Source organism: Setaria viridis, chromosome 7 (assembly GCF_005286985.2).
Source record: "Setaria viridis chromosome 7, Setaria_viridis_v4.0, whole genome shotgun sequence".
In the NCBI taxonomy this organism is placed as follows: Eukaryota; Viridiplantae; Streptophyta; class Magnoliopsida; order Poales; family Poaceae; genus Setaria; species Setaria viridis.
In genome coordinates, this window is record NC_048269.2 from 26,535,354 (window position 1) to 26,548,850 (window position 13,497).

At 42.7% G+C, this 13,497-nt stretch overlaps 1 protein-coding gene across 6 annotated transcripts; it reads left to right on the forward strand.

The window, feature by feature from the left end:
- Nucleotides 1-1,103: 1,103 nt before the first annotated feature.
- On the forward strand, nucleotides 1,104-10,718 carry LOC117863867 (protein CHROMATIN REMODELING 19). 6 transcript variants are annotated; one of them, XR_004642309.2, is made up of 14 exons: nucleotides 1,104-2,390; nucleotides 2,485-2,602; nucleotides 3,454-3,494; nucleotides 3,821-4,071; nucleotides 4,161-4,341; nucleotides 5,202-5,387; nucleotides 5,465-5,638; nucleotides 5,714-5,872; nucleotides 6,184-6,261; nucleotides 6,441-6,577; nucleotides 6,651-6,869; nucleotides 7,678-7,866; nucleotides 8,470-8,567; nucleotides 8,669-9,135. XR_004642309.2 is itself a non-coding variant. In XM_034747745.2 (13 exons), the coding sequence occupies exons 1-12, from the start codon at nucleotides 1,323-1,325 to the stop codon at nucleotides 7,838-7,840; spliced, it is 2,775 nt and encodes a 924-aa protein (XP_034603636.1). In that variant the 5' UTR covers nucleotides 1,104-1,322; the 3' UTR covers nucleotides 7,841-7,866; nucleotides 10,372-10,718. The 6 variants fall into 6 exon arrangements, 4 of the variants coding, with proteins under 4 accessions (XP_034603636.1, XP_034603635.1, XP_034603634.1 ...); XR_004642310.2 differs by having other exon boundaries at nucleotides 8,508-8,567; XM_034747745.2 differs by lacking the exons at nucleotides 8,470-8,567; nucleotides 8,669-9,135 and adding an exon at nucleotides 10,372-10,718.
- Nucleotides 10,719-13,497: the final 2,779 nt, after the last annotated feature.

The window sequence follows — 13,497 nt, forward strand, 5'->3', positions numbered from 1 at the left end:
CTAAGCTCAATTTTGTATTAAATATTTCTAACCTATAAAAATAATCATGAAAAATTCTTAGTATCATTTTTTTAACATAAGGCATCATGTTTGTATCTACTCACAAAATTTGAACTCAAAATTCAACTCATACACGAAGAAACACAAAAGAGAAATCTAATTATAGGGTAGATTGGACCAAATAAAATAGTTCAGGGGAGTAATGTGAGCCAAAATTTTGTTCGGGGGATAAACGGACAAAGTAGATAGGTTAGGAAGTGGGAATTAAACAACTTTTTAACTCACAATAATGAAAGGTGTAGGATTTTACTTTCAACATATATGCTCTTATGCACGCATAACTAGATATCACGACTTGCATGTGCCTAGACGTACATAGGAGTAAGTGCATGTGTATATGCGTTTAAAGAGGTAATATGAGAATCTTGGTGTGAGTGTATAGATTTGAGGTCAATCCCAACCCAAACATCAGCATGTAGTTTCCATACTTGCCATGTCATGGATACACAAGGCATAGAAACTATGTCTCCAATGTATGGTTTTTTCAAAATATTTTTTTTCTCCAATCACCTCTTTTCTCTCTCCTTCTCTTCCAATCCCCTCTTCTTTCTTGTTCTCGCGTAGAGCTAGTTTCTTGCATGAGATCTGATTTCCTTCTTTCTCATCTTTAATTTTTCTTTCATATCATCCTTTTACTTACATGGCATGTTATTTAATACCATAGAAGTCACCAGGTTGGGATGACCTAATAGCTATAATAGTTTTACTCGTTATTAGAAACAGAATTTAGCACACCACTGACATGATTGCTCGTATGTGTGATCGAGTCGAGTGCCCATGCCATAGAAGAGTGAAACTTGCTCTAACGTAAGTAAGCCTGAGATCACAAGTTCAGAATCAGAATCATCCCTCCCGACCCAGCACGTCAACTAGACAGGGCACACACTCAACCCAAACGCACCGACCGACAGGGATGCTCCACATGAAATTCTCTAATTCAAAATGATTCAAAAACTTCCCAAAAATTTGGAAACTGCCCTCAAAAGTGGAAATTACGGTGCGCCCCTTTTCCAGAAAAGCAATTGGCGGCCCTATTCGGCTTCAGCGCCGCCCAGTTCTGCCACTTCTCAGGCCGCCAAAATTCCCTCCCCAATTCTTTCGTGCTCCCTCTCCACCGCCGCCGCCGCCGCCCCCTCGCCTCCCGCTTCCCGCCTCCCGCCTCCCGCCTCCACCGGCCTTTTCCCGCCGCCCCGAAAAACCCCTCTAGACCCCAGCCGCAGCCCGCAGGTGTAGCAGCGGGCTGCGGTCGCCGTCTCGCTCCGATGCCGCGAGCCTTCGAGGAGATCTCCGACGAGGAGTGGTCGCACCACAGTTTCAAGTCCTCGCGCGTCTTCAAGCGCGCCGGTCAGCCGACCTCGAAGCCTCCGCCGCCGATCGATTCATTCCGCTACGACCGCAAGGCTTCCTCCGCCGCCGGCACCAGCACCGCAACCGTCGTCCTCTCCGACGACGACGACTTCGACCTAGATGCGGACGGGCGGTCGCGCGCCGCGAAGAGCCAACGCGGCCTCAAGCGCCCGCATCACGGCCCCCCTTCGCGGGCTCCTCCGTCGACTGGCTCATTCGGCCACAATCCTGAACCCTCCAAGGCCGCCGCTGCCTTGGGGATCTCTGACAGCGAGGACGACTACTTCGACCTCAACGACGATGACTTCGGCCTTCCTGCCTCGCCGTCGAGGACGTCACGCCTGCGCCGCAAAGGGAAGACCCAACGCGTCCTGAAGGGTCCGCAGCACCGGCCCCAATCGCGGGCTCCTCCATCAACTGGCTCGTTCCGCCACAATCCCAAACCCTCAAAGACCGCTGCCACCACGGGGCTATCTGACAGTGATGATGATGACTTCGACCTCACAGACCATGACTCGGACCTTCCAGCTTCCCCTCCCAGGACATCACGCCCTCGCCGCACTGCTGGTCGCCGGTTGGTAACTGCTGCCATTGACATCTCCGAGGAAGACGAAGACTTAGACCTCGCTGATGATGATGTCGACTACCAGGCCCCGAGGCCTCCCCAGCAACGCACCTCTGGTCGCCGCTTTGTGATTGGGGATGATGACGACAGTGATGTGCCTGTAGCTGATGGAGCGATGGATGTGGAGGAGGATGACGGGGTGAACTGGTCGGAGCTGGAGAATGATGACGAAGATGGGGACTACAATGGCGGGAGAAGTGTGGATGTGGAGGAGCGCGAGGGGGATGTGGTGGGAATGGCGCTGCGCAAGTGCTCACGCATCTCCGCCGATCTGCGCCAGGAGCTTTTTGGCTCATCAGCACGAAATGTTGAAAGCTATGCCGAGATAGATGCTTCCACTTGCCGGATTGTTACTCAGGTAAATAATTTAAGGGTTTTCTTTTGAGATGGCAATTTAGTGGTTTTGGATAACCAATGTTTTGATCCAATGAGATTTGTGAACAATGGAACAGGAAGATGTGGATGCTGCATGCACAAGTGAGAATTCAGGGTTTGAACCTGTGTTGAAGCCGTATCAGCTCGTGGGAGTTAATTTCCTTCTCCTATTGCATCGGAAAAGCATTGGCGGAGGTAAAGTTTTTATGCATTGAGCTGCTGAACTTAGCGCTCCTAATTGCTCATAACATTATTCGCCAGTGGAGTAGCCTACGATTACTGTCAGAGAGCATACTGTTTTTTCTGCAGCCATTGCCTTCTGCAATAAACAGTCCTGCATTTGCTAGTTCTTTTTCTACAAAGATGTAAGTTATGTGAGTAGCAATCACATTGATGAAATCATGAAAATAATTTTGATTGAAAACACTTTAATTGTGTCTTTTGGTTCTTTTAACATGTTTTTCTTGGGGGGGAAACCCCTACAGTGGTATGATGTAGGTATGCCAAATCAATACTAGGGTGCATCACTGCATATGTAGATGTTCAACTGGTGACTAGCTTGAATACTACTCCCTCCGTCCCGCAAAGAGTATCCCTTTAGTTCTGTCCTAAGTCAAACCATCCTATGTTTGACCAAGTTTATATAAAAATATATCAATGCTTTTGATGTCTAGCAAGTTTCATTAGATTCGTTATGAAATATATTTTCATAGCATACCTATTTAGTGTTATAAATATTGATATTCTTCTTTATAAACTTGGTCAAACTTAAAACAGTTTGACTTAGGACAGAACTAAAGGGACACTCTTTGCGGGACGGAGGCAGTATCTGTCAGTTACTAACATATTACTGTTAACTTTAGAATTTGTATTGTGCAATAATTTGTTTGTATTATGTATTCATTTTAAGGACAGCGATATGCCAACTATTATTATGTGCTGCATATGGGAGTACCGCATACTTTGCTATGTTTTATCGGTTGCGCCATGCCCAAAAAAAAACTAGATTATTAGCGTTAATATGTCTCTCCTCTTTGTCTTTACAGCAATTCTGGCTGATGAAATGGGTCTTGGGAAGACAGTGCAGGTAAGTGACCATTGTAGTAACCTAACATGATTTCCTAAATTTTGTGAATCCCAAATGATTTGTCATAAGGTGACATGATTGTTGTATTATGTCAACTGCATCCTACAATATAATATGTATTAGCAACTGTACTGTGTTGAAATAATAAAATATAACATTGGATGATTTATTTGTCTAAACATTTGATCACTGCACACAGTTCCAGTAAAACATACTGATTAATGTGGTCTTCTAGAATGCTAGAATACATCACTTGTAGGATTCTGCGTGATGGAGTGCTAATTCATTTTTCTTAGTGTTTGAATTTTTTTCTTTTGTTCTTACAGGCTGTCACTTATCTTACTCTGTTGCGGCATCTATATAACGACCCAGGTCCACATCTGATAGTTTGCCCAGCTTCTGTGTTGGAAAATTGGGAAAGAGAACTCAGGAAGTGGTGCCCTTCGTTTTCAATCATAATGTTTCATGGAGCTGGAAGGACTGCCTATTCAAAGGAATTAAGCTCCTTAGGCAAGGCTGGCTGTCCAGCCCCATTTAACGTGCTTCTTGTTGGCTACACACTTTTTGAAAGAAGAAGGTTTGCAGTGACTTCTTTTGCGTGGCGTTGCAGAATGTCATATTCACAACATTGGAAGTTATGTTTATCTCTTGAAACATTTAATGTAGTGCTCAACAAAAGGATGATCGTAAGGCTCTCAAAAGATGGCAATGGAGTTGTGTTTTGATGGATGAAGCACATGTTCTGAAAGATAAGGGCAGCTTCCGATGGAGAAACCTGATGGCTGTTGCGCAACATGCTCGTCAAAGGCTGATGCTGACAGGAACCCCACTTCAAAATGATTTGCATGTAAGTGTTTTTGACAAGGGTTCGCTTGATGGTAGTCCTTCAACATACATGATGTTGTTTTTTGTAGCAAACGCTTGAGTAGGAAAACAGCCACCTATGTGATGAAATTGATGCACAGAACTTTCTGAAAAAAAATATAGAGTATACTGACTAGGTAAAATTCAAAATAACCTCCACATTTAAACTTAACAAAGTCATAAAGTGCACACCACCAACGATTCAACCTTAGACTTTTAACTAGCACTATTTTCTTGGAGTGTAGCAGAACCTTTTAAGCTTCATATATTAAACAAAATAGTGCTTGAAAGCGAACTTTTCCGGGACCAATTGTACAGTTTTGGTCTTGTGGACTTTATATGAATACAAGGCATTCTACATATCAAGGTACAATTCTGCCATTTCTTTCTACCATATTTATGAATCAGCTCATAGTTTCAATACATGAGTTTATGTCTCAACCCCTCTACTTCCTGAAAATATTATGAGAAGAACCACTAGTAAACGAAGGGAATCATGACAATTTTCTTTTACTCCTTAATCTGTGTGCTCAAAGCTATAATGGCATACTTGCTGATCAGCAAGGGAATTGGCAACTATGGGAGGGGACTCTCTGTCTCTCCGTATGTTTGGTGTTGTAGATAGCATACGGAGTGCTTATTTGTATCTAGACAGCCGCGTTTCATTTTTTAAAACATCAACAGTTGTTGCTTATTGACATGACATGAGTGATACCAGTTTTTCTATTACCTGAAGCTTTCAACCATCACTGTTTTTAAAAGGCAATATTAATGGTTAAAATTCTATTTCATCTTAAATTGCCATGCATCTAAAACTTCTTTGTATGGTAATATGGTCTGCAGGAGCTATGGTCATTGTTGGAATTCATGATGCCTGATATATTTGCCACTGGAGATATTGATCTGAAGAAGCTGCTGAATGCAGAAGACCATGAACTAATTTCACGCATAAAGTCCATTTTAGGGCCTTTTATTCTTAGACGTTTGAAGTCAGATGTAATGCAGCAGCTTGTTCCTAAAATACAACATGTGCGTCAGTCTCTTCTTAAACATCTGCAGTCAGTTGTGCTACTTGATGTTTCAACCTAAATTCATTTTGTTTGCAGGTTAAGTTTGTCACCATGGACACAGAGCAGTCTAAAACTTACATAAATGCCATAGATGAATACCGTTCTGCTTGTCAGGCTCGTAGTGCCAAGTCTTCAGTTGACATGACCAATAATGTTGTTGGATTGATTCCAAAGCGTCAAATATCAAATTATTTTACACAATTTCGCAAGGTGAGCACATCTTATGATGCAAAATTTTGGAAATATGTTTATGGCTGTTTCAAATGTTCTTTCATTGCTCAACAGATTGCGAATCATCCTTTGCTTATAAGGCGTGTTTATAGTGACAAAGATGTTGATCGAATTGCAAGGTTGCTCTATCCTAAAGGTGCATTTGGCTTTGAATGTTCCTTGGAGAGAGCAATTCAAGAGCTAAAGAACTACAATGATTTTAATATCCACCAAGTATTGTCCTTTCTTGACTTCTACTTTATAAGCTGCTCCATCATCTATTGGCTTTGCTGACTGCACTAAATATACTAGGTCTTGCTCTTTGCATTGTCTGGTCAGAACCATTTCCCTGATTTGTTTTAATTTATTTCTATGTGCCAAATAGTTCAATGTAGGACTGATTATTATGGGCAAATTATTATTCATATGTTGTTTTAATGGCTGCATTTAGCGGTTTTGATTTTGAGAAACACACCATTCCCTGCAAGTTAGTCTTGTTTCCTTTTCTCTATTGATGGTGTATTTATTTATTTTTTCACTTGCAGCTATTAATATCATATGGTGATGCGGGTACAAAGGGGGCTCTAACAGATGAGCATGTTTTTGCATCAGCAAAATGTCAGGTATATTTCTTTGTTCAACACCTGTTTTGTTATGTGGTTGCTGTTTTATTTTTTTTAAAAAAGGGTGGAAATATTGATAGAGGTTTTTGCAACAAATTCTCAACGGAGCCATCCATTTACTTGCAGCTATTTTTTAAACTAGTAAAGCTTTTTTACTTTAATATCTACTCTCTGTTCAGGCCTTAGCAGAGCTTTTACCTTCTCTAGCAAATGATGGTCACAGAGTACTCATATTTAGTCAGTGGACCACAATGCTTGATATCCTTGAATGGGCACTGGAAATAATAGGAGTTACATATAGACGTCTTGATGGGGGGTAAGTTCTTTCCTTAGAGATTTTTAATTGAATTTTAGTTTGTTTATTAACTATTTCGTGTCTTTTCCCCCAGGACACCGGTAACAGAAAGGCAGACTATAGTGGACACTTTCAACAATGATCGTTCTATATTTGCATGTTTACTTTCTACAAGAGCTGGAGGTCAGGGGCTGAACCTTATAGGAGCTGACACAGTCATTATACATGACATGGATTTTAACCCCCAGATGGATCGGCAAGCTGAGGACCGCTGCCATCGCATCGGACAGCAGAAACCTGTCACTGTCTACAGGTGCTAGTCTAGTTGATTTAGATTCAATATCTGTTATGATCTATAATCGAGGGACTTGTGATGATTACTACAGGGGTTTAGGAGAAAGATTAGGAACTAAAAATCAAGCAAGAAAACGGATAGGAACAACATAGACAGTACACCCGCTTACCACCTCAATGATGGACTTCTCTGATTCTTCTGTTTTTATTCATCAATATCATGGACATATCCATATTGATCTTTCTAGCCAAAAGATGTTTTTTATTTTTTAAATAGTAGCTAAAGATGATGAAAAGTGCTTCCTTTGTTTTATTATTATATACCTTCATAAAATTGAGAATTTTCCTTACAATACATTATACCTTTATAAAAGCTGTTCTGGAGAGTTACAATGAAATCTAGTATTATTATAAAAAGCCTTTATGCTTTCCCCTTTTCTTTATTTTTTGGTGTGTACCTGTGCTACACTTCACATATATATGCATGTATTGAAAGCTAAGTGAAGAATTTTCTTGGGTTTGCTACATCTGGTGAGCTATTTGCTACTCTTGCAAACAGAGCACATCCTTTTTTACCAGGCGATTTTTTGAAATTTGTGGTTGAGTTTACTCTATATCATTTTTATTTTGTGCCATTTAATTTCATTGGGTTTTTGAAATAGGAATGGCCCTTATAATCCAACATGATCATAATATCTAACAAAAAAAATCAAAGTGACACAGATAATCACTATTATGGAAGGCTACAGTAAACATAGTTTGGTTGCATATCAAGCTCCCAGTAAATTGTTATGGAATGATAATGAGTGTGTTATTTGTCCATTCAGGCTAGTAACAAAGGGTTCGGTTGATGAAAACATCTATGAGATTGCAAGGCGGAAGTTAATACTAGATGCCGCAATTCTTCAACCTGGAGCAGAGTTAGACAATAGCACTGATGTTCCAGAGCAGACAATGGGAGAGATTTTGGCATCTCTTCTCCTGGCCTGAAGTACTAATCATGGAGTGTCTTGGAGGTATTTGATCCTATCCTTATCAATGGGTTTATGGCCTTCATTTAAGCATGTCAGCCACCCTGGTTAATTTCTTGAGGTCCTAAGATGTGCATTCATGATGCCTTTGCAAACTGCTGGATTGCCAGCGTGGTTCTGGTTCTGCAGTGACATAGTATTTAAGCTTACTCTAGGTTGCAATTTAGTCTGATTTAGTTTCTCCTACATAGCAAGGACTGGAATCTGAGAAAGTAGTATATCTGTACCAAAGTTTCAACATGTTCTAAATGAAATGAAGAATAGTTGCAAGTTGCAACTACTACATAGGAAGCATCGCTTCAGTCTGTACCATTTTTTTTGTTTTTCTATTATCTGTGCGAGTACCTGCACTTACATTGTCAGTATAGGTTGTCTTCTTTTCTTTAGAGTGCAGTTATACCACATATATATCCTCACACACAGCTCTAACCGTCAGTTTTCTTTTGAGCTTGGTGCCCCTTTATGAGATAATCATAAGGGAAGCACCATTAATTAATTTTTTTTTGCTAGCACAATAAATTCAAATAAATACAATTGCATGCGTGTGTTTGTGGATTCCTTTTCTCTTTAATGTGTAAGAATCCACAGCTTGTAGCACCTCAGCTGGAGCTATTTTGAGATTTCAGCTTCTTTGGTCATCATGAACTGTATCTGACAAGATACTGTGGTGCCCTGATGAATTTCAAGTAATACAGATATGTGTCTTTTTGTTTGCAGTTGGTTGATTTTAATCAAACTTGCAAGTCCCATATTTTCATATGTGCTGTTTTTTTATCCTTTGTGCTAGGATAATCTGCTTGTGAAGTTCTATTAGAGTTCATCTTTCTTGCTGAGGCAGTGATAACAAGTGAAGCATTTTAGAGCATTTGAAGTATGCGGTTATATTACTTTTTTTAAGGGTGGCATGCATTTATATTGCTTTAAGGACATCGCCTGCCTACTGAGATCAGAGCACTTCAACTTTGATGTCATATCAGCATACTGCTAAAGGGTGCACTGCTTGTTATATCTTGCCTTACTTTTTTTTTCCTCTGTTAACACTTATAATTAGGGATTCAAGTTTTTGTTTCTTTGGGTCATTTGGTTGACCAAACCTCTTTCAAATGAACTAATCCGGGTTTCGTACAAGAAAAAGTGGGGAAAAAAGGATCTTGGGCCTAGGGGTGTGACCCAGAGCTACCCATTAAGTACCCACTTGCACCCCTACTTGCAATTCATGGATTAGTGATTTAATGAATGTGTTTAAAGAAATAACCTGGCCCACTGTGATGGTATCAGTTATAATAGAGGGAGTATGATGCTTGCTGTATGCTTGACTACTTTCAGACTGCTATTGACCTATTGTACAGTGCCATTTTCCTGACTTCCAATACTCATGCTTGAATGCTTTCGTTCTTCCATCAAGATAATTTGTTCTTGCGATACCCTGATCCTGACAATTCTCTCCAGTTCTATTTTTTATTGTTGACTAATGCCTTTTTTTCATTTTTCTTTGGGGAAAAAAAGGATTGTTTCGTTGTGCTTTCATCAATCCTTTTAAGCCTGAGCACATGACCATATGTCGAATGCAAGAAATGAATTTTATGCTGGTGAAGGATTTGAGAGTTTGTCAAATTTATTGTATCAACATGCCTTGATTTGGCTGGGAGCCCGGTATTCCAGGGCTATCTGCATATATGTTAAACCTAAGTTTTTGTAAGGGCCAAGAATATGTTTTTGCAGCAGTGGGGCATTTGTTGAATGCCGCTCTGATGCGCTGCTGCTTCCTTAGGGCCTCTTTGTTTGAGCTGCAGCTTTTGAGTTTTTCTGAAAAGCTGATGCTGGTTTTTTGTTCTGAAAAGGCAATACTAGCTTTTCGAGGATGTGTTTAGCTTTCTGAGCTCAAAAAGCTACGAAAAGCTCATAAAATTGAGCTTTCTAGCTTTCCATACAAACTCAGTTTTTTTGGGCTTCTAGCTTTTCGGAAGCTGCACAAGAAATTTGCTATTTGTGAAGTTCGCTTTTTTTTTGGGCTTCTGGCTTTTTTTCGTTGACCTTAAACAAACAAATAGGGCCTTGCTTACCCTTTGGAATATGATTGCTTGACTGGAGGTATGCTTTGTTAGTCTTTGTATCGTGTTTGAGTGCGTCTGTCAGTGGGAGAAAATGGGAATGCATTCATGTGAGCTGATTGTCCTTGTATTGTACTCCCTCTGTTCCAAATCGTACGTCAGTTTAGCATTTCAGATTCAGATATGTTATTATGTATCTAGATATTATATACATCTAGTTGCTATAGGTGCATAGCAAGATCTATGAACTAATAAATGCCAAAATAACCTACAATTTGGGATAGAGGGAGGATAGAGGGAGTAGTATAGGACACTGGTGAAATTACGTGGACAGGTCGGTTGCATTCTTGTATGATGATTGTTATGTACGCACACTAGAATCTGATGAATTCCACTGTTGAAATGTTGCACCATTGACATGCGCATGATTGGTTCGTAGCATAACTCCAAGCATGGTTCTATTCAGTGAAGCCATTCTGGCCAAATGACAAGTACTGCTCCTGATCCCCAAACATTGGTACCTGGAGCCTGAGGCACGGAGTCCTGTTCTGAGTGTCCCTGCCATGAATTAAGAAGGCCTGTGTAAGTTGCTGTTCGCTTGCATCATTAATGGAATGAGCATTGTCTCTCTGGACTGCGGAATTGTCCTCTTTGGAGCGACGTGGTTTGGTTGTCAATCGCTGGTGGGTTAAGTTAGGTTCATGGGCTGGGCCATTTTGTTTCTCGTGGTCTCTGAACCTCTCTGATCCCCCTCTCGTCCGGATGTCTTGGAATTGTCCCGGCTTCTCTGTTGGTACTTCTTCAGCAGAGTCGTGCACAAGCGACATGGGGAAACGGCCATGGCGCTTGTGTACTGGTGTGACGTTCTCGCTAGTGGTATACGGGCGCAGTCAGAATCATTGGGCTGGAAATGAGGCGGTCGCGTTGAAACAAGTCAACAGATGACTCCTTTTCAGAATAGGGAGGACGTAATCGTCCTATTGTAGTAACGATGCGATGACCTCGCAGGACATCCTTGTCCGATCCAGTGTGATTCTGCTGCTGTTTGCCTGAAACTGCTAGCTTCGTACATTCACTTTCGCGAAATGCTCAAAACATTTCCCCAACTTGCATGACAGTGGGTCAGTGGCGTGTTAGTAACGCATCTCTCCCCGCGAACATCACGTCGTTTGTCGCCTCGCCTACGCCTCGAATTGCTTTGATCGTGCACGTGACGAGGCCAATTATACTGTCGGGCCCTATTCATTACGCGAGGAGGAATTCTATACGTCCTTTTTAAAGCAAATCGTATACGTACAGAACGTATATGTTTCACCTGCGTGGGCCTGCTGGACGAGAAGAGGATGAAACGTACGCGTCACGTGGACGTGTCGCGGTACGTCCGTGTAAGCGACGCACACCGTGCACCGCATGACTCTTCCTGGAGGACCATCTCGCGCTAATCCCCAACACGCACGTACGAGGGTGTAACGCGTGCAAGCTTGCCAATAACTCGCAACTCGCAAGCATGCGACCATCTCCTTCCAGTAGTCCCACGAGTGTTCGAGTCCCACCGTCGTCGACCCACCAGCCGGCTAGTGCTCTTTGCCATGGGCAATTGGGCGCGCAGCCTACCCTTGTTGGTACGCACGGTGGTGCGTGTGGGGTGGGGTCGAGGGCTCGAGGCGAGGGCAGGGTGCCGGGTGCGTGGCTATAAGCTTGGAAGAGCCCGTGAACCCTCTTCTATTCTACGTCTCCTATTTTAACTCGCGCACCGCGGCGCGTAGGGCGACATTATACGTGGTGTGAAGGCCTTGGTGGAAGATATCATATATTTGCATGTCATGGACCTGTCCTGTCCATATCGCCCCACGCCCACCGGTCTCCTCGCTGTACAGATACGGCTCACGCGATCATGTGGGTTTCAGTGTCGATTCTTTATATATGCTACTCTTTTTCCATACACTATGGTTTCATTCCTCCAATATCTATGCAAAATTACGTTTTATGCCTTCTGCCTCACGCTAACATGATTTTTGTTGTGTTTTAGACAACATCTCTAAATGCATGTAGACCACCTTTAGAACGTAGAGAACACAACGAAAAATGGCAGATATATACTAATGATTATTGGCTTGAAATCATGTTTATAGCCGTCAACTAATGAAAGCCATTCGATGGTAGGTCAACGTTTCGCGTCACTTTTTATTCCTCACATTCGTATAGCATCGTCCTTGCCCCCGTTAATTGACCCTGAGCTAAGCCTACGCCTACGCCTAGCCTGCCCGCTTCTGCACAACTTTCACACTTGTCTTGTTAATCTGTCTTGCTGCTACTCGAGTGTTCTTTCCATCTTTCCTATTAAATCAAATTGTCATCTAACAACTTAATTATTTTGGTTATAAACTCGTAAGTCCTATTATATTACTTAAGGATTAACAAAAGGTTTGGCATGCCTTATTTGTGTGTGTGTGTGTGTGTGTTTTTTTTTTTTGGGGGGGGGGGGGGGGGGGGGGGGGGGGGCGGGGCGCCATTGGCCCCTTCTGCGCTGGACTACGCCAGAATCCCTATCCGTTGCTAGTGGTGCCCCGTGCCTTGCCGACCTATTCGATGTCCACCGGAGGCATCTACCTCCCATGGCATGGTCATTGCTAACACACGTTAGAGAGGATATTTCGGTTTTTATGCCTTGTCAAGGGAAATTGTTATGTACTTCTATCCACAATAATAATGCTTGGCTTGGTTTAGATTGACTACAACTTAGATACGATTAATCATTCCTATCTTAGTACATGTGTATCGTGTATTCGAATAGCAATTGCTCCAGATGATGGCAAGGCTTACAATAATTCGGCGCACTTACACCACTGTGCTGATACACGTGCTGGTGATACTGTAGTTCTTGGGTATACCAATCGACTGTTATAAGTGAGAAAAGATGGAAAGAATTAGTAATGTCCTGGAACAGGAAGTGAGAAAATAAAGATGGGAAGAAAACGGGGGCACAAATGTGCACAACTGCACACGTCGCTGTTCCCGGCCGGGTTGTGTCCATCTCCACCTTTGCTTCCTCCGCCTCTTGCCATTTCTCATTTCCTGCAGATAGACGATCTTGTCAATAATGCAGAAAGTTGCAATCGCGAATCAATGCATCCTTGGACGGGTCTTTATTTGACATCCTAGTTGTCGGATGTATTCTTCTTCCTGAGTCTATAGCTAGGGGTGATTAGCACATACACGCTTCCATGACTTGTAGCGCCATATCGCAGCATGTCAATTCAGTCAGATGCGCTGATGCAGTCATGGCGCCTAGCTAGCCATCCACCCGAACGAAAATGTTATCCCCTTGGCACAACGGAAGCAGCAGCCGCCCGGCTGCCGGCATGGACAAATGTTCGCAGAGGCGCGCGCTGCCCCGGCCCGGACACCACCAGCCGGCGGCCCCCCTCGCGTGCATCGTCGGGCGGGCCGTGTTGCACGGCCAACTAAAAAAGCGACGGCGCCCGAACAAGACGTACCGGCTGGGGCCTAGGTTTACCCTGTGCAAAAATATCCATTGCATTGCCAAGCTCTCGTCGCCTGTGCG